Source organism: Acomys russatus, chromosome 13, assembly GCF_903995435.1.
Source record: "Acomys russatus chromosome 13, mAcoRus1.1, whole genome shotgun sequence".
NCBI lineage: Eukaryota > Metazoa > Chordata > Mammalia > Rodentia > Muridae > Acomys > Acomys russatus.
This window is the reverse complement of record NC_067149.1, coordinates 41,353,206-41,374,384: the sequence shown is the minus strand read 5'-3', so window position 1 is coordinate 41,374,384 and position 21,179 is coordinate 41,353,206. Positions and strand designations below refer to the sequence as shown.

The following is a 21,179-nucleotide window of genomic DNA, read 5'->3' as shown; positions in this document are numbered from 1 at the left end:
AATTCTACCAGCAAGGATGCCATTCCATCCAGCATAGACGAGTGCCGGGCATGGGCAGAGAAGACTGTTATGGAGGTGGGGAATTGGTCCCACGCTTACTGCTCTGATTCCCTGGGGGCTGACACATTGCCCATGTCCAGATCCCCCTTCCCCTTTCAAAGTAAGAGTACATCTCACCTGGTGTCCCTCAGTGCAATGAGTAGCAGTCTACGATACAAATATCTTTCAGAACAGAAGAGAGATGCTCACACAACACCCTGAGCCCAAAGCCCAAAACAGCCACCTCCTTACCTGGAATCCACACTCAGTCTCAAGCAAAGTCCCCCTTCAGACTCTCAGTCTTTTGTCATCTTTCCTAAGCTCTAGGGCAGCTCCCACAACTGAACTTTGGAAATTTGGGGAAGGTTAATAAGAGAGAAGATGGCCCTCCCCAAATTCAGACACATATGCTACCTGTGGCCAGAGGGTACCAGAATACAAAACCTGCATCAGGAATGAAGGCAGCTGGTACCTGAGGGAAGAACTCCTTTTCAATGTATCCCTGCTAGGGTCACAGCTATCCCTTCAACATCCTGCATGAATAGTGAAGATGAGCTGTTAGCTGGGAAATCAAGAAGCTGGAGAGAACAAAGTAGGACTGAGTTCAAACTGGCACACGGTGCTGGCTCGGAGTCCCAGCAGGTATTGGGACAGGATCTCATGTATGAGTGGGGTCCTGTAATCTGGGTCAATAGAGTGTATGCAGTGAGGCAGATCTAAGAAGCTGGTGGATTACAGTAGTTTGTACCCATGTTCCAATCTCTGCGGGGCTGGGCTGAGGGACAGATACCCAGAAGCTCATGAAGGCCAGTCCTACATCTGACAATGCCATGAGGAAGACAGGCCTCAGTGACCCCTTGGGTATCATCTGAGGTCCTTTGCTGAATCTGAACCAGCATACAGAGAGGCACAAGATTCACTTCTGATTAGGGAGTGGAGTATGAGGGCTTGTGGCAGAAGCACCAGAACCGGAACATTTGGTCTTCCCGTCCCATCATGTCAGCCTGAGACACAGCTCAGAGTCCAGGATGATCTCGTGTGCAGGAGTGTGTGTGTGTGTGTGTGTGTGTGTGTGTGTGTGTGTGTGTGTGTGTGTGTGGTCTGGCATGGTGTATACATGAGGCTGTATGTGATTCTCCTTCATTAACATGTCTCAAAAATCATCACACAGGTGTGAAGAAGGGGGATGGCCTTCAGCTACCAGGTACAGTAAGACAACCCTCAGGGAAGATGGGCTTTTAGAAATAGCTGCAGCTCTGGGCCCTTAGGCCTTGTCCCCAGGTCAGGAGCACACAGTTGGAGGAGACCTCATCCCTACTGGAGATTATCCCCTCTAGACATTCCTCTGTGATCTCCTATATTCCAGCCCAGAAGGACAAGGAAAAAAAAAAAAAAAAAAAACTCACTCTGCCCTCTTGTCCTTATGTCCCAGGCCAAATGGCACCTCCTTTGAAGCCTCACACTCTAGCATGCAGTACCTCTCTTATCATAGCACTCCTGCCCCCCACAACCAATTAGTACCCCTACTGAGCTGCCTCAGCCCCTGTCTCCAAGCACACAGTGTGTCCACCTCACTCATTAGTGCCCCTTCCTCTTGCTTCCTATATAACTATATCCCCCCCCCCACCAAGAAAGAACTCCATAGGGCCGAACTTGGTGGTACCATACAATTGTTAATTTCTAAGTTAAGATCTCCCTGATAGCTGGGCGTGGTGGTGCACACCTTTAATCCCAGCACTTGGGAGGCAGAGGCAGGTGGATCACTGAGTTTGAGGCCAGCCTGGTCTACAAAGTGAGTCCAGGACAGCCAAAGCTAACACAGAGAGACCCTGTCTCAAAAAAAACAAAAAACAAAAAATATCTCCCTGATAAAAAAGGAGACATCTAGAAGCCCCTTTCTGGTGAGATACCTCGCATGGGGGATACTACAGAGATCATCAGTGAGCTGATCAGGGAAGCAGAAGCTAGTGGTGAGCCGTGGCCTGATCCTATGTCACCACCACTGTAGTCACGGGGAAGGCCTCTTATAAGTTTCTAGGCTACACAGCATCACTGAGCATTTTTAATTGACTTCTGGTCATGGGTCCCTGGATTGGACTTTTCTTATTCCATGGGGTTCCTGCCTGACTAGCTGAGCCAACAAAGTCCAGAGGTCACCATAGAACTGCCATCCCAGCTGGATGTGTGGCACATGTCTTTAATTCCAGCACTCAGAAGGCAGAGGCAGGTGGATCTCTGTGAGTTCAAGGGCAGCCTGGCCTACAGAGCCAGCCCCAGGCCAGCCAGGGCTGCACAGTGAGACCCTGTCTCAAAAATAAATAATAAAGTGCCATCCACCTGACCATCTGACCACACTCCATGCTATCCTTCACAGGCCTTCTGTGCCTGAGTCCCCGTACCCACCCTCCCTGTGACATCCATAGGAGCATTTCACCCCACCCCCGATTTGAGTTCCTCACTTTCCAGCAGAGGTTTCTTTTTTTGTTTTGTTTGTTTGTTTTTAAGAATAGGCCGTGTGATTATCCCTCAGTGGGTTCATATCTCTGTCGTCGCCTTCTCCATTGTGACATTGCATTTTCCATCCCTCCCACCCCCACAGCGGCCGACGGCGCAGCACCTGCAAACGCTGCAGGTAGCGCAAATGCCAGCCTAGTCAATGGTACGTCTCCACGGCGAGCTCTCGGGCTGGGTTGCTGGGTGTCTTCTTCTCTTACCCCCTACTTGAGGCTTTACCTATCCTGGGTCCCACAGACCTCTGACATGCATGGCCAACCCAGAACACTCTCCCCAATTTGGGACAGGCACCTAAAAGCAGAACCATGACACAAGAAGTCAGCTCCACGTGACTTGGCTTTAGATCTAGCCCTATGCAAAGCAGCATGCCACCTGGTGTGGCTCACCCGTAAGCACAACTCTGGCTCTGGTTTTTAGGAAGGTAACCTGGGGTCAGGAACTAAACAGAAGCCAGCATCTGAGTCCCTAGCAAAAGCTCCAAGCCTCCTCTAAAACTCCTCAAAGGTGGAGACTCAGGCTGGAGTCTAGCCCCTTAACCCCACCTAGCATGGCTGAGCCACAGGTAGACATGTCTTCTTCTATCTCTTTCTCTTCTCTCTTGCCAAGCCAGCAGGTGTTGAGGCTTGTGGGACTTGGACCTAGTCTGTCTTTCTAGTGTGAACTGGTGTGTCTCGCTGGTGCCTGGGCTGGAGTGTCTATGGATCTCTATATTCTTGCTTCTCCATGGGTGGCTGGCGGGTGTGGCTGCCTATGTTCCTGGATCTTCATCATCTTCTCCTCACACACAAACATAGAGGATTGTAACCACTTATGCTAGGGGTCTCTGCTGTCTACAATCTTCAGATAACCTCCTTTTCCCAATTAGGTCCTATGGTAGCCACCAAGGCTGCACCTGGATGCTTGGGGCATTAGGGTTTGACTGTAAAAAATGGGACAGAAACATCACTGAGTGCGGAACATATTTCTTATCTATTAACTTCCCAGCCCTCTTGCAGAATGTGGAGACCCTGTCCCACCCCATCTTCTCACCCTACACCTGACACCTCTAGCCAACCTACCTGCCTTCAAAGCAACCAACACACCCACCCAGGAGATGTCAGGGGCTTCACAAGGCACCTCTACAAGCAGTTGCTAATTCTAGTGTGGGTCTATTTCAAGCCCAGGAGGAGGAAGGAAGGCAGCTGGGGCTGTGGGTGGTGTCAAACAACAGGGAGGGGTAGCTTAGAGGTGACAGAAAGAGCCAGCATGGCCAAACCCACAGCTGAGGGAGAAGGAACCAGGAACCCACTTTGCCTAGGAGATCAGCACACAGGCATCATCCACCACAACAGCCAGTTCCACAAGAGAACGGGAGTTTCACTTACAGGCTGCAGCCAGAACTCACAGAGAGGAGGAGCTTTAGTTTCTGGACTGACACTGCTGTGAGCGTTTCAAGTTCTCCATCTCTTTCACCCTCGTAAAGGCCCTGCAACACAGGTGTCATTGTCCAAATATGAAGAGACTGACACTCAAGGAAATTAAGACCCTAGCCCAACCCCAGCATAGTAGCATACTCCTCTACTCCCAGCTCTCAGGAAGCAGAGGCAGGTGGATCACTGTGAGCCCCAAGACCAGCCTGATCTACAAAGTGAGTTACAGGACAGCCTGGGCTACATAGAAAGACCTCGTCTCAACAACAACAAAATAGCACTAGCTTCTAGCCCATGAGGATGCTCACAGCTGCCTGTAGCACCAGTAACAGAAGACCCAGCACCCTCTCCTGACCTCCACAGGCACCAGCCATACTTGCGTCCATAGTCATACATACAGGCAAAACACTCACACATCCCGGAGGCATCACCATCACTATTTTTATTTCATTATTTTCATTTACGCTCATGTGCATATCACTGTCCATCAAGACAGACAATGCGTCCCTGTGACTCCCTGGCCTCTTCTCAGTTCGCAGCAGGTGCTTTTCCTAAGTATCCCTTTGGTTGCTGTGGGCCCATTTCACAAAGAAGGGAAGAGAAGTGGGCTTCCTAAGGTCTCCTAGCCTGCCACCACCCAAGTTTGATTATCATTACCTGTCCAGGGATCTTCCCGGTTCCAGACGGCTCCATCTAAAATATATGCAGAGCAGAGCCTCTGAGATCCCACTCGCCTCCTATCCTCTTGCTCACCCTCAGGGCTTCCAGGTTCCACACGGTGACAGGACCGGCTGCCACAGTACAATGCAGGGCCTGGTGGGCACCAGTTTTCTAAGAGCCTCAGATAAGTCCTTTGCTTCTGACAAAACAAGGCCATCTGCAGCAAAGTGCTCCCAGAGACGGCTCCCTTTCTCCAGCGTGTGCACTGGTGATTATTTGTCTGGCCGTGTAATCGCTATGGCAATAAAAGAGAATTGCTGGGTTTAACGGGTACGCACAGCGGCTAGGACATCTGTTAATATAAGGCAAAACAAGCCCTTCCAGCATTCCAAGGGTGCCTCTGGGAGTGCAGTCCCTCGGCACCCCTTAGCCTCGTTAGTGAAATTATTATAAGAAACAGAATAATTGCTGCCCATTATTCTTTTCTTTTTAAGAAAGACTTTTCTCTCGTATTGTTTCTAATCCAAAAGAAAACATTTTACACTAGAAGATGGATCTTTATCCTCAAACCCCAGGTAGGACACTGGCCCTCGGCTGGGAGTTAATAGATGACAATTAGAGAGCCGGGTCTGTCTAAGTCACCCATCAGGTGTCCACAGTGATGGTAGCAGGCTAACCACAATGCCCCGGGGTTGTTCTGGAAGTGTCCTGTGAAGACAAGCTGCCTCTGGGCATCCGTCAGCCTCAGTTTTCTCATCTATAAAATGATGAAGCTCATGGTCCCTCCCACGTGACCTTGCGTGGCCTGACAAGACAAGAGAGGACACTTGCAGAACTATCCTCAGCCAGATGATGGCTGGACTCTGGAAGTGGTTGTTACAAATGGAAACCCCCAGGTGCTCCCAGGGTTTACATACATCAGCCCACAGTGGTGCCGAGGTGGGAACAGGCTAGGAGAGGCAGAGCCACACAGCTGCTTGGTGTCGAGACAAGGTTCTCAGGAACCCCCCCCCCCACAGTACCACCCCAAGCCCCGTGCCCTGGCCTCAGAGGAGTCTTGGCAGAAGGAACAGCAGAATGGAAACATTCACACCCCAAGGCAAGCTCTCTGCCGACGCAGCCCACCTCCCTCTCAGTCTCTCAGTTTCTCCTCTATAGAAGGGGTGGGGGGTGGGGTCCAACATGAGCATCTTTCTCAGAAGAAAACAGTGACAAGAACTAAATCAGTGATTCTCAACCTGTGGGTCACCACCCCCTTAGGGGGTCCCATATCAGATATTCTGCATATCAAATATTTACACTATGGTTCATAACAGTAGCAAAAGTGCAGTTATGAGGTAGCAACAAAAGAAAGGATTGCAGCATTAGAAATGTTGAGAACCACTGCACTAGATGAAAGTGTGGAGGCCATGTAAACCCAGAGCCTGGCAGAAGATGTCATGGGTAAACTGCCTTCACCCACCTCTCCTGAGGGATCAAAGCTATAGGAACAGTTTTAGTGGGTGGCACAAGCCTAGTGAGTCTCAGGCAAGAAACAGAAGCCTCCATGTCCACCCACAGTGGCCAGGTTGGGGCAGAGGTTCCTGGGGCGGCACTGACGTCCAGTAGCAAGCCCCACACCCAGCCCTTCCCCCACATCTGGCAGCATCAGGCCCTGGCATGGTCGGTAGCATCCAGTGTAGCCACTGGTTCTTATCCTGCCTGTGAATCTGGAGCTACTGCTTACGACCTCTTCTCCAGGGGCCAGGGGCTTCCTCCCAGGACCAGGGCATTCCCATAGACCTTCAGTGGCCATTGCTGTGGACCCCTTGCTCACTCTCTGCCCTGTACACTCTACAGGACTTTAGACAGGGGCGTCCTTAGTGTCTTAGCATCATAGCCTTCAGAGGGATAAAGAGAAAGAATCGTTTCCCCACCCAGCCCAAAACAAGGGACAAAGAGATATGTTGACCTTCGTTTCTCTCCATTCTAGAAATTTGATCATTGATCGCATTCTCTCTCTCTCTCTCTCTCTCTCTCTCTCTCTCTCTCTCTCTCTCTCTCTCTCTCGCTCTCGCTCTCGCTCTCTCTCGCTCTCTCACTCTAAAATAAAGATTATGTAGCTAAAGGGTGAACCAGGAGGATCATGAGCAAGACCTTGTCTCAAAAGTAAAACATAAAACATAGAGGGGCTGGGTAGAGTGCCTGCTTAGTATACACAAAGCCCTAGGTTCGAATCCTCATTACTGCAAAGAGATGGGAGGGAGGAAAGAAGGAACAGAGAGAGGGAGGAAGGAAAATTTTGAAAGTTTCTCTTTCAGCCATGAGCATCATGCCAGGTTCAGTTTGGGCATCTGGGAGCCTCCCTCTGCTTCCAACTCATTCTTTCCATCTATAAAACACTCGAGGCCGAGGTTATTCCAACAGAAACACCCTCCCCCATCCAGCCCCAAAGAGAATCCAGAGCCTTCTGGCCCCACGGCCCCCGTGGCTAACATGATGGCCGGGCTGGCCTTGATTCCAATTCTCCTCAACACCCCCGAGCAGCTTAGCCTTTCCTGTCTGTGACATGAGTGTCTGTGGCCTGTTGCGTCCTCGTGATGACCTGTGCTGCCTGTTGTTTGTTGAAATTCTCTGTTGTGTAGGTAAAATGCAGGATGGCAGTGCCGACAGCAGCCAGAGCAAAGGTAACTGCAGCCATGGGGCTCGAGTCACACAAAGATAGGGGCTCACTGGGGCCAGGGGCAGACACACCCACACCTACGGGGAGCCCTGGCATCTTTGGGGGCACAGTCGTGATTCTCATGATGATACTGGGTAAGATAAAGAGGTGTCATAGTGAAGTGAGGGGGTGCACCAGAGTGCCTACCCATCAGCTGGGTCTGGAAGTTGGCTCCACTATCACAAGTGGAAGGTTGGCTGGCCTCCACTCAAAAGAGCCACAGGTCCTTCTGTCCTTCCCACACTAGCAAGGACCCCCTTGACTGGAGATGAGGGCTTGATACTTGTGCCTGGGGCACCTTACTTTCTTTATAAGCCATGCTTTGTGTCCTTCCTATTGCTAGCTCCTAGCAACTCAACGGCTTGGCCTCAAGAACACCCAGGGGAGCCCTTCTCTTTCTATGTGACTGTAAGAGGGCCAAGGGCCCATTTAGTCCTATAAAATCCCAAACGTGTCTCTGGTCCCAGGATCCAGGTACCACTGGGCCCCAGAGACTGCAGCTGGAAGGGGCAGGTCCCATCGAGGCTTCTTTAGCAGCCGCGCAAGGTCCAGATGGGGCACTCAGTATTTCTACTGGGCAGGCAGGGTGGGTGCTAAGCATCCCCGGCCTATAGGCTGACCTGCATGTATGTGTCTGTGTGCACATGCATGCTCTGCCCCTACAGCCAAGCAGCAGGATGGGGCAGCCGCTATGGAGATGCAGCCCCTGAAGAGCGCAGAGGGTGGCGATGCGGATGACAAGAAGAAAGCCAACATGCACAAGAAAGAGAAGTCGGTGCTTCAGGGCAAGCTCACCAAGCTGGCTGTGCAGATCGGCAAGGCGGGTGAGTTCACAGCAGGGACCGCCCTGACTAGCCCTGCCCGACTCTGCCCTCTATCTCCTCACCTGTAAAAGAAGAATCTTGACTGCAATGGTCCTCGATGGTCCTCGAGGTCTGCCCTCCTCCAGATATACAAAGCCGGCCCTGCAGACAGACCTCCCCAGCCACAGCTTTGAGGATTTGGGCTGGTGGCTTCCCCAGCTCTGAGGACCTGCCTACTCCTCTGTGAAGGGGGACAATTCTTGTCACAGTATGGCTGATTGCTTAGGGAATTAAAGGTGACTGTGTAGATGGAGGGACCTAGCCTGTGGCTTATATAGTAGTGTGGGCCTAGAGTTTCAGACAACAAAGACGTTTTTATCCTGAGGACAGTGGGAAATATGGAAGATGTAACAGCAAGAAAGCCCCCATGGATTTGGACTAGGTAAAGACCACCCTAGCTATAGCGGAGAAGGAAGACTGAAGGGGTTGAGTACAGAGCCAGGAGTCCATGCAGAAGGACTTGTCTGAGCCCCAGCGAGCGACCCAGGCTCCCCCAACTGAGATGTTAGCTGCAGGTGATAGTTGTGGCAGTCTTCTGGCCCCCCCCCCCCCGGAAGCCAAGTCCAGCTGCAAGGTGAGCCCAGCCCTCCGGCACAGCCTTGACCTCCCCTTGCACTGAGAATGTATGAAGGACAAGGCCTCCCACCTGGCTACCAAGGCCTCTGTGGCTGTCTCCATTTCTAATTATAGACAGCGCAGCAGGGGACAGCTGCAAATTATAGGCTCAGCGGTCTATATTTAAACCCGGTGACAGCTCTCTCTGGCTGCCGGCTGCCGGGAGCTTGGCTTCCCGCCCCTGCGGCTGTCAGGCAGGCAGGGGTAGAGCCAGGCTCTGATGCTCCGCAGCTGGAGCTGGGGTGGGGAGATACGGGCTCAGGGATTTCCTCCTTCGCTGCCATTGCTGTCACAGGCAGGTGACTCCACAGTAGCCTGTGGCACCAAGGGACCAAGAAACTAAATGATGACAACCTCTTGGCTTCTGAAGACCTCAGCCCTTGCTCCCACTCCACCCTGCCAATGATAAAGTTCACAGTCAAGCTCCCTGGGCTCCCAGCCTCCTGCTCCCTCCCTCTACGGCTGAACCCTGGTGGCCAGGAATTTATGGATGGGCACTCCAAGCTGAGTCTGCTAAGCAAGAAATACATATCAGAGAGGGAGGGTGGAATGCCAGATTTTTACATTTGTGGAGAAATCCTAGTCTTTGCTTCACCTCATGGGACCCCTTAGAGCAGAAGCTACGTGTCAGGGCACACCCATCATGCAGAGTTGCCTGGGCTTTGAGACCCATACGTCAGCCAGGGGATTGTGGGCATCTGTTTGGGATGGTTGCACCCACAGGCCCTTATCATCACCCCTCCTCCATTAGAGAAAGGGAGTAGGACAGTCCCCACAGCACCTGTGTGGGCACCCACTGCAGGTCAGGGATAAGTACACTGATCTGGCAGGAGGGACCCTAAGACCCAAGTATATCTCTTCAGCTGCAGCGTTATCTGAGCCTGTGTCCATCAGCTAGTCACTTCCCCTATTTGAGCCTCTGTTCCCTTATCCAAACAATTTGTTCCCTCCACCTGGGCCACTCTTGCCAAGACCAACACATATTCCTGATGTTTCTTCAATTACCACCTCCTCCAAGACACCACCCCTGGTCTTCCTAGCTGCCGCAGCCACTCTGTAGCACCCACATCTTCCTGGCATTTTTCCTCACAGCATCAGTCCACATCTATAATCTTACTATAGCCATGCATGGTGGCGCATGCACACACACACACACACACACACACACACATACACACACACACCTATAATGCCAACATCTTGGCATGTACTTATTTTACCAGATTCGTACCTACCTCTGCCTGGGCAGGGTGTCCGTCTTTGGTATTGTCTGATCTCTGTGTCCTAGATGAAGAAGTTCCATGCACCTGGCATATCAAAGCTGTTTGTTGAGTGAATGAGTTAAAAGATCCAAACCTTACCTCTTTATTGTGTATACAGGTGCCTCTTGCTGTACCCATGTGTTCTCTGGCCACACATTTTAGTGTGGCTGAGTGCCACATGGGCAGGCACCATGCCAAGCACTTTATCTGCATTTCCACATAAGCATTAACAGAACCCTCAGAAGGAAATCTGCCCCCTGTGCCTCACTATACAGAAGAGGCACCTGAGGCCCCTGAGGACCAAAGCAAGGCTCCTGACCACAAAACAACAAAGTGCAGCTAGGAGATGAGCTGAGGTCTCCCCAAGAGGCCTCCAGAAGGGGTTTAGTGAACACCTCAGCCCCCGCTCCCCTGGAGCCCTCTGAACAGGTGTCCCCATGTCGCAGGCCTGGTGATGTCAGCCATCACGGTAATCATCCTGGTGCTCTACTTCACCGTGGACACCTTCGTGGTCAATAAGAAGCCGTGGCTGACGGAGTGCACACCCGTCTACGTACAGTACTTTGTCAAGTTCTTCATCATTGGTGTGACGGTGCTGGTGGTTGCTGTGCCCGAAGGCCTCCCCCTGGCTGTCACCATCTCACTGGCCTATTCTGTGAAGGTAAGAGAAGAAAAGAGCAGTATTGGGCGGCTGGAACAGACCCAGCTAGGGTTCTGTTGGGGAACCAGGGAGGGCATGGTACTAGAACTTGGAGATGGGCTAAGAAGTGTGCCACTGTTGTAACAAGGACTTGGAGAGAGTATTTGAGCAAGTACCCCAAATTCAGACACCTCCAGAAGCAAACTCAGAGCTAGGCCCTGGCCACAGGAGCCCACTTAGTCACCCCAGCCAAGCATGGCTTTATGGGGATGCAACCTGGCTGGCCAGACCTTCAGAAGTTTTCTCAAAAATGAGCCAAAAAGTCTATATTTAATATAAACCATCCAGATCCGTATTGGCTATCGACTCAGACTTGGAAAATAAAATGGGACTGGGGGCTGGCTCAGACAAATCGATCAGTTGGCAAACCCAAGGCCACAGCACTGCCAACTGTCAAATGCAGACATCACCGTGCGAGCCAGAATACACTCCATCCCACCAAACCCACAGGCCATGCCCTAAGGTGTGGAAGAGGTGAGGAAAACCAAACACAGGAAGCCCTTACCCCTCCCTCACATCGGGTGAGGGATGCTGAAAACACAGGGTCGGGGGAGGGAGGTTGCAAGCAGCTAAATGATGTTCCATCTGGGTGTCTGCTGGCTGAGTGGGAACTAGGGCCTTCCCTAAGCACCATGTACCTGCCGAAGCAGTGGCCATCAGAGAGCTCACATGCTACAAATCCCACCCATGGACCACTACCAGATCATCCTGCCTGCTCACCTTCTTCTTCCTTCCTTGAGATTTCCCATCCTTGGCAGCAGGGACATGGATTCCTGTTTCCCAGGATCCCAACACCAAGATTTCACTGAGAAGACTTTCGCTCTGAGACACTGATGGCTCAGCCAGAGGGGTAAAGCGAGCGTCAGTTTCCAAGGCAGAATTTGGGCTGCGCTCTGCGATGTAATTTCATATAGAGAGTGATCTCCCTGCAGGTGCCAGCGAGTGGCCGTTCTATGTAAAGGATACAGCCCTTATCAGCTCCCTCTGCAACAGGTCCCAAAGAAACCCTCTCTCACAAACCAAAGCCCAAACAGGTCACAACACAGTGTGCCACTCAAGGGCCCAGAGCCCGGCAAGGCTTAACTCTTGCATGCAGTGAGTAGGTCCCCATTGCCACACCACTGAGCTCAGGGTCTCTGGGAACCTTGGCAACGCCAGTCTGGGGACATTATGAGCAGACAGATTTAAGCCTGAGCATCTTCTGCAGTTTGGGTCAACTTGGGTCATGTGACTGGCAAAACCACACGATAAACAGTGAGGCCAACGCTTCTTCTTTGAGCTTGCTCTGGGGGCCACTATCACAAGAACACAGCGGCGCGCACTTCAGCTCTTCGTGCGATCCAGAGCGAGGCGCATCATTTTAAATATCCCAGTAAACTGCCTTTTTTTTTTCCAATGGGGCTAGGGAACTCCTCTCTCTCTCTCTCTCTCTCTCTCTCTCTCTCTCTCTCTCTCTCTCTCTCTCTCTCTCTCTCTCTCTCTCTGTGTGTGTGTGTGTGTGTGTGTGTGTGTGTGTGTGTGTGTGTGTGTAGAAAGTGCTTGTTGTGCAAGTATAAAAACCTAAGGTCAGATCCCAACACCCACATAAAGGTCAGACCTGGTAGCATGAACCTGCGGCCCCAGCACTAGAGGGACCCTGACATGGCAAGCTCTAGGTTCAGTGAGGGCCCCTGTCTCAAAACCCACTGATGTCAATCTCTAGCCTCCAAGGGCACCTGTATGGGCAAATATACCCATACATATGAGGGGGTGCACGATGTGACCGGGCATATAGCTCAGTGGTAGAACACTTTGCCTAGCATACACATGGCTCTGGGTTTCATTCCCAGCATCACATAAACCAGGCACAGAAAAAAACTGTGGCCCCGCACCCCCCAACATTTGTGAGGTAAAGCAAGAAGACCAGAAGTTCAAGGTCATCTTCATCTACAATAGCAAGTCCTAGGTCAGCCTGAGATACATGGGACTCTCCTCAGAAAACGAAAAACAAACAAACAAACAAAAGTGAGGTAGCATTAACCTTAATAGCACAAATTTACCAGAGTTGTGTCCATTTATCAGCAATCCAGCATGTAATCACACAAGAGCTGTTTCCTTTGGGTACCTGTTTTCATCATATCTTTAAAGCCCAGCATCCTTTATACACTTTGGGCCACACTTCAAGTGTCTATCATCCTCCAGCAGCTACGGTGTTGGACAGTCCTGATGAGAGACTTTTGTGCATTTTGTTTTGGATTTTGTTTTGTTTGTCAGAGAGGTTCACCGTGCAGCCCAGACTGGCCTCAAACTTACAGTAATCCTCCTGCCTCTATCTCTCAAGGCTGGAATGTGCCACCATATCTGGTTTCCAAAAAGAGGTTCTTAAAGAGCCAGGGCTCCTTCAGTGAGGGCAGGTAGGCTGGCATGTGATGATGGAAAGAGCCAGACTGCCAGCTTAGGCAAGCTGGGAAGTTATGAGGAGGGGGAAGGGGGGGCTCAAACTCCAGGCTTCCCTCTCACCACACATGTCATTTTTCTCAGCTCATGTTGCCCGGAATTTGTCCATTGCAAAGTCGGTTTCCAGGCTCCTCCCAGGTCTCACGGGGTCCTTACAGAACACCAGCAGAAAAGAGACCATAAAGCATGTTGCAAACTCAGATTGCCATTGGTCAGACAATAGACTTTTATCCTACCAATACTCATTTTTAGTAACATAAATATCTATTTAAATCATCCGATTGCACTCTTTTTAACCTAGTAATAAAGAATTACTGTGGGGAACAAGAATAAAGGAGATCAGCTCCCTAGGCACAGGCTCCATTTGACTTTGCCTCTAGGGACATTTCACAAACTCCTTGCCACATGGGGTCAGCATGTCAGCAGGGCATGCCTGGGGATTATATCAATTTCATTACTTGTGGAGGAATCTAGGAGAAGTTACAAGTATAGAACTGGATCAGAAAGAAAGGTGCACAGAGGGAAATAAATACAAATAGGTCCAGCAGGATGGCACTATAAAGTTAAAAAGGAAAGATATTGATAAATGAGACGTATATGTTATAGGTAGTAACTTAGGTGTACTTTCTTTTGTATTACTGTGTGTGTGTGTGTGTGTGTGTGTGTGTGTGTGTGTGTGTGTGTGTACATGCATTCACCACAGTGCACTTTGGGAGTCAGAGAGTACCATGGAGAGTCAGTTTTTTCCTTCCACCATCTCGGTGCCAGCAAGTGGTTCCTGCTGGGTCATCTTACTAGCCTTTATTTTCCTTTTTCTGTGTGTGTGTGTTTTTTTTAATTTGTACCTAGGGCAATGACTTAGTGGATAAGAGTGTTTGCTGAATGAGCCCGAGGACCTGAGTGCAGATACAGGGACCATTAAAAACAGCCATGTGTGGCTGTGTGTGCCTGTGCCTCAGCGCTTTTGGCAGGCAGAGAAGGGAAGATGGGTGGGGCTCGGTGGCCAGTCAGTCAAGGCCAAAAGCAGAGTGCTCCAGGTTTAGTGAGAGACTCTGTCTCAAGTGGATAAAGCAGAGAGCCGGAGTGGACACTCAACATGCTCCTTTGACTGTCTCACACATAAACACGTGTACACACCCAAACATGGGCACGCACACATGATATTTATTATGCATGCCATAATAAATGTTCATTACAGAAAAGATGATATACAGACTTGAAAAAGTCAGTAAGACTTTCAGTTCAATCACCTAGTTAAATGGCATTATTGTTTTCATAGTCTTACAGGCATTTTCCTGTATCTGTAAGCACATATGCATCCTAAATGTATCTACTTAGAGTGAAACTGATGGGTCTTTCACCAGCACCAGCATTTGAGAAAGCCAGAGCCAAATGAGGAGCAGTTACTGGCCAAGCCTCAATTTTTTAAGTCTTTTCTACTACTAATTTTTTCTATAAATAATGTATGTGAGGAGGCTGGAGAGGTGGCTCAGAGAGGTTAGAAGCCCTTGTTGCTCTTCCAAAGGACCCAGGCTCAGTTTCAGCACCTACATGGTAATTATCTGTACCTCCAGCCCCAGGGGTTCTGGGGTGTCCTCTTCTGACCTCTGTGGGTATCAGGCGCACACATGGGGCACATACATTCATGGAGGCAAAACACTCATACACATAAACTAAATAAAATCTTTTTTTTTAAATGCTTTCTGAGAATGTGGTTGAGCACACCTGTAATCCCAGCACTTGAGAGGTGGAGATGGGATGGTCATGAGTTCAAGGTCGTCTTTGGCTGGGTTGCTAGTTCCAGGCCAGCCCGTGTTACATGAGACCTTGTTCCCTAAACAGAAAGAGAATGACTTCTGTGGTGAAAATTAATGAATTCGTAATTCTGTCATAATACAAGAACTGCCACACGAACCACTGGAGTACCAGTCTCAGTGAGATATTGATGGTTTATTAGAACACCACACCCCAAGACTGACCATGGCCAGGGACACAGTGGACTCAGGAACCAAACTGTGATGTTGGTCTGCTTCTAAGGCAGGCTTTTTATAAGAAAAACTGTAACCAGGTAACCTGGTAGGAAGCAAGGGGGAGGGCAGCATTACGTCATTTTGTTTAGCTAAACACATGAAGAAGCGATTTTGTTCTGAGCACAATGTTCAGGTAGCTAGACAAAGCATTTTAAGCTGATTGGCTAGGATATGGGCTTGGGGACTTTTCAGTTCAGAGAGAAAGGAACAGCAGGGTATTGTGGTTTTATTTAAGTAAGACAGAAACCATTAATTCAAGCAGAATGTTCAACAAGTATTGAATTTGAATTGTAAAAGGCTAATCAAGCTCCCAGCCAGGCAGGGCCTGAGCAGCTGAACGTAATCTCACTTTATGATCAAAATGGAGACTTGGAGGCAAAATGGCTTCTGGTATGCTGAAGGCAACAGCAGGTGTTATCAGAGGAGCCACAGTCGTGCTAGGAACTAAAGTAGGTCTCAACAGAAGGGCTATAGAGTTTAAATAGGTTAAGCAGGTTACAGAAAATTCAATTCAACTATCAGAATTTAAATAGTCCAAATGATTTCCCAGAGCTCATCTGTACATGCAGGTCAAGGGGAGGCTAACGCCCAGGAAGCCGTCTCACTCTCTCTCTTCCTCACAGTTTCCCTCTCACTTACCCATTCTCTAGAAAATGATGAAGGACAACAACCTAGTACGCCATCTGGATGCCTGTGAGACCATGGGCAATGCCACAGCCATCTGCTCAGACAAGACAGGCACACTGACTACCAACCGCATGACCGTGGTACAGGCCTATGTCGGCGACGTCCACTACAAGGAAATCCCGGATCCCAGCTCCATCAATGCCAAGACCATGGAGCTGCTGGTCAATGCCATCGCCATCAACAGCGCCTACACCACCAAGATCCTGGTAAGCAGGCATGGGAGCATCCTCCATAGCAGAGGGCCTGATTGAGCTGCTGATTCTGAGAGGCTCACAAAATAGGCAGCTCAGCTCTCTACCTTCTGCTAACTTGGCTGCAATGTCTGTGGACCCAAAAGAAACTGCCATGGTTCACTATTACTGATGAATGCTGTGGTTTAGATATTTTATTTTAAAATCCTACCATTGACCCCCATAACACACACACACACTTTACAAAATAAGTAAATGTGCTTTTTTGAGAAAAGGTTTAACTATGTAGCCCTGGCTTAGGACCCCATTGCCTCCTGAGTGCTAGGATTAAAGATGTGCACAACCGCGTCCAGCCACGTTTGGTTAGTTTTTGTCATATGTCAAACTCCTCCCAATCAGAGCTCAGAACAGCTGTATACAGTAGGCATTCTATGTGAACAGACTCCAGGCCCCATTAAATCTGTCAATGCTGGCTCACAAGTATGCAGGAGAGGATTTGGGGCCAGGGGTTGGGGGTATGGTGCAGGTGGAACAATTGCCTTGCAAACACTGAGTGAGGTTCAGTACTCAGATGCACTTTTAAACAGCCAGGTACATGGGCCAGTGAGGTGGGTCACTGAGGTAAAGGAGCTTGTTGCCACACCCAGCCAACACAGGGTAGGTGTGGGCAAGTTCACTTATAATCCCATCACTAGAGAGGTACAGGTAGGTGGATTCCCCGGGATTCAGGGGGGGCCAGCCTCGCCTGCTTATCAAGCTCCAGGTTAGCAAGTGATTCCATCACAAAAATCATGCTGGAGGGCTCCTGAGGAAAACACCTGACGTCCTCCACTGTCACTGTGTGTTCACATCTGCCTGCCCACATGGATTCTCACACACACACACACACACACACACACACACACACACACACACACACACAAGCAAGCCAGTACACAAATACATAACTACATGCACCAGCCCTGACAGCCTCCCTACAAGCCAAGTTTGGCCTCTCTTCCCCAGTAGTCCAGTTGAAAAAAAAATTAATAGAAAAGTGGAAAGGTGGGGGGAGGTTTATTCAATGTGGCCACATTAGGAAGAGCAAAGAGTTCTAGAAACTTCACCATAAGTCCACCTTCAGGGTCCTGACATGAGGCTTATGTTTAGAGGGTTGGACATAAGTAAACAGCCCTGCGCTGAGTTGCACAGACACTGAAGATCCACAGGCTTAATTTCTTGGCCTTACAACGCAGAAAAAAAACAGCCATTTCTTAGCCTTTCCATTCCACTGGGTCTAAGTTGTCAAGAGGTGAATTGAAGTGGGGTTTGCATGGGTTCTGCTACACCATTTTATCGGAGGGACTTGAGCACCTGTGAGCGTCAGTGGGAGACCGTGACCAGGGCCCTGCAGGTGGACACTGAGCATTCGAGCTAATCCTCTCCGGGCCTTCCTCATACCTCTCACTCAGGTGGACAGCTGTGCTAGCAGTGTATAGCAGTGTAGACAGTGTGTAACACTACGTCCAGGCTGGTTCAGCTCCAGTCTGATTTCTGTCACCTCCTCTGCCAGGCTAGTCGGGGCCTGACCACAGAAAGACAACAGGGTTCTGAGAGACACGGAGGTCGTGCAGGGACTCTGGAGGGCTAGGAACTGCCACTATGTCATTTCATGGTATTGGTCAACATATGCAAGTTAGAGGATTCATCTGAGAGGGATGGCCAACGCCCCCCTCATAGGGAAATTCTAGGAAAAGCCTGGGTTTGGAGCCGGGAGTCAGGGTGACCATTTTCACCCTCTTGGAGGATGTTGTTGTTACTGGTTACAGAAGCACACCCCCTCCGCAGCCCCGGATGAGACCTAACTCCGTGTCTTAGCTAACTGGCCTATGCTCTCTGTGTGGTTGAGAAGCACTGATGGCCTCTTGTTAATTAGCCAAACTTCTCCTATCCAGATGCTCCATGTTGCCCACTTGTAGGATGTTTCTCCATCCTGGGCAGCTGAACAACCTTTTCAAATATGCTGGAACCCTGGCCTCCCCTCCTGTCCCTGAGCCTACCATAACCCTCCAATCCACGTGCGACTGTAGGAGCCACTAGATGTGCTGTGTTGTTGAAGAGCCTTGAGTCAGCCGCAGTGGACCAGCGCTAGTGAGGGAAGGAGGAGACAGCTTCTTCATCTTCCACTAGCTGAGCAGCCATCCCTGCTACCCTGGAGCTACAGGCTAAGGAAAGCAAAGTGACAAAGGGGGAAAGTAGGTCGAAGAGCACATATGATAGAGCACCAGAGGGGCGCGGGGGTGGTTATGCGAGAAATGATGGCATTCTTATCTCCTTTCCCCCAGTTTGGAAGCAAGAGAGATCAGCGGCGCTTTATTCTGTTCCCCGAGCTTTCCGAAAATAACCTAGACACTGTTAATGATTTTTGTCCTGCAGATTTGGCAGAGAGGAGTAGGCAGTTCCCAGAGCAGGGTGGTGGGGGTGGCCATGTGGGCACAGCCCGTGCCATGGGCTTGGCTTGAGATGCCTGTGAATCAGTTACAGCCAGAGAAAGTTCTTGGAATCTGTCTAGAGAGCTACAGGAACGCTTCTGGCTGCAGAGTGGCGAGTCTCTGTGGAACAGCGCTACGGAGGCTGATGGGACACTCTGGCCTTCAGATACGATGGGCTGAAGCTGTGTCTAGGTGCCATCAAGGTCAGAGGTCAACAGTCTTCCAGGGTGCGTGGGGGAGAGGGTAGGGAACTGTGTTAACTAGAGTTAGAGTCTGAGCATCAACAAGCTCCTTACAAGCCAGGTTCGACCACTCATCCTTAACAGTCCAATTAAAGACAAATTAACAGAGAGCAGGAAAGGAAAGGTTTCTTCAATGTGGCCACATTGGGAAGAGGAACAGAAAGCTCTTGAGACCCACTCCTCCCCCAAGTCCTGAAACAAATTTGTTTACATAAAAGGCAAGAGGTATTCATAGCCGAGCAACCCTGGTCAGGGGGCCATCACCGACCCATCACTGTCTGGCCTCCAGTTTCTCCTTCAAGAGTCAGAACTACATGAGATCTCTTGTAGGAGACTAGTCCCTCCTCTGGCTACAGCCAGGCGTTGGCCTTGTTCCTTTTTACCGTCTAAAGTTCTTGGGAAATTTCCCAGTTTCTTGGCATCTGTTGTTTCAATAGTCTGATTGAAAGGGAGGGTCACATGTGTCTCTTTAGAATAACGGTTCTCAATCTATGGACTGAGAGCCCCTTTGGGGATTGAAGGACTTTCACAAGGGTTGTATATCAGATATTCTGCATATCAGATATTTACATTATTCTTTGTAACAGTAGCAAACTTGCAGTTATGAGGTAGCAACGAAAATAATTTTATGGTTGGGGTCACTGCAACATAAAGAACTGTATTAAAGTGTTACAACATTAGGAAGGTTGAGAACCACTGCTTTAGAATAGTTTCATTCAGGGCTGGAGAGATGGCTCAGTGGTTAAGAGCCCTGTCCTGAGTTCAATTCCCAGCAACCACATGGTGGCTCACAACCACCTATACTGAGATCTGGTGCCCTCTTCTTGCATACAAGCTCACAATGCAGGCAAACACTATATCAATCAAAAGGAGAAGAAGGAGAAGGAGGAGAAGGAGAAGAAGAAGAAGAAGAAGAAGGAGAAGGAGAAGGAGAAGGAGAAGAAGAAGAAGAAGGAGAAGAGCTTCATTCAGGGACTGGGGTACTTAGCTCTCAGGCAACAGGTTCCTTGACTATGTTGCAAATCTTGTCACTTTAGGACCCCTGTGCCTGTCTTTCTGAGTCTTTCCAAAAATGCATACAGTTCTCTTTGCTGTGGGCTAACATCCATTAGCATAGGAGTTAGTGGTATAAGTGGGTAGTGGTTAAAGCGCCTACTCTGGCCTGGCTTCAAACTCTCCCCAAACTGTGTAAATGAAGAAAGTTACTCAACTTCTATGTTCCTCAGTTTCTCAAGGGAAGAAGTTAGGTTGTGGTAAGGGTGCAGTAAGTTTGTGAGTGGCAAGTGTCAGCACAAGGCCTGGTGTGTGGTTGGTGTGGGGTAGAACTGCTGCCCTATTCATCGGTGAATCAGCCTGCTGAACGGACTCTACTGGTAACAAAGCAGAGGCTGGGAAACAATCAGACAATGGGGCATTGCTCTGGACAGGAAAGGGCTCTTTCCCAGTGCCTGATAGGCAGCTAGAAGCAAAGCCACACGCTGAAGATGCCTGGTCCATCAGAAAGCCCAAATTGGGTTCTGGCTTTCAGAACCAACCAGCACACCCTCCTGTGCTGGACTAGGGGAAGTCCAGAGGGTCAGCCTCACACCCAGGCCCTTCCATCTATATAAGGCTAAGGGTGTCTTGGGGGTTCCTTTCCTAGTCCAGGTGAATCCTAAGAAGAGATAGAAGTCCATTGTCTTCTTTGGTTGCTGTGGTAAAAAAAAAAAAAAAAAAAAAAAAAAAAAAAAAAAAAACACCATGACCAAAGAACTTGGGGAGCAAAGGGTTTATTCAACTTAAACATCCAGGTACCAGTCCGTCAGGGCAGGAACCTGGAGGCAGGTACTGATGCAGAAGGCCATGAAGGGGTTCTGCTTACTGGCTTGCTCACTCCTGGCTTGTTCATCTTGCTTTCATATACTACCCAGGGCCACCACCCCAAGGGTAGCACCACTTACCATGTGCCGGTCGTTCCCCCCTCAATCGTTAAGAAAATGCACTACATATTTGTCTGTATGCCAACTTATGAAGGCCTTTTTTCAATGCAAATTGCCTCTTCTCAAGCCAGGTGTGGTGACACATACCTTTAAATGCAGCCCTCAGGAGGCAAAGGCAAACAGATCTCTGAGATCAAGGCCAGCCTGTTCTACAGAGTGAATCCCAGGCCAGCCACGGCTACACTGAAAAATCCTGTCTTGGGAAAATAAAAACACAAGCAAAACAAAGACAAGGCCAGGCATGGTGGCATACACCTTTAATCCCAGCACTCGGGAGGCAGAGGCAGCTGGATCTCTGGAAGTTCGAGGTCAGCCTGGTCTACAAATCAAGTCCAGGACAGCCAGGGCTCGAGAAACCTTGTCTCAAAAAAAAAAAAAAA

At 49.7% G+C, this 21,179-nt stretch overlaps 1 protein-coding gene across 2 annotated transcripts in view; it reads left to right on the top strand.

Moving 5' to 3' along the window:
* Positions 1-21,179, top strand: part of Atp2b2 (ATPase plasma membrane Ca2+ transporting 2) — a 300,161-nt gene that overhangs the window by 236,598 nt on the left and 42,384 nt on the right. Inside the window, exons 9-14 of one of the 2 annotated variants that reach the window (XM_051155098.1) lie at positions 1,211-1,243; positions 2,639-2,698; positions 7,247-7,288; positions 7,989-8,147; positions 10,510-10,724; positions 15,880-16,122. In XM_051155098.1, the coding sequence (XP_051011055.1) occupies positions 1,211-1,243; positions 2,639-2,698; positions 7,247-7,288; positions 7,989-8,147; positions 10,510-10,724; positions 15,880-16,122 (752 nt within the window). The remainder of the gene's footprint in view (positions 1-1,210; positions 1,244-2,638; positions 2,699-7,246; positions 7,289-7,988; positions 8,148-10,509; positions 10,725-15,879; positions 16,123-21,179) is intronic. The other variant, XM_051155099.1, reaches the window with a different exon arrangement.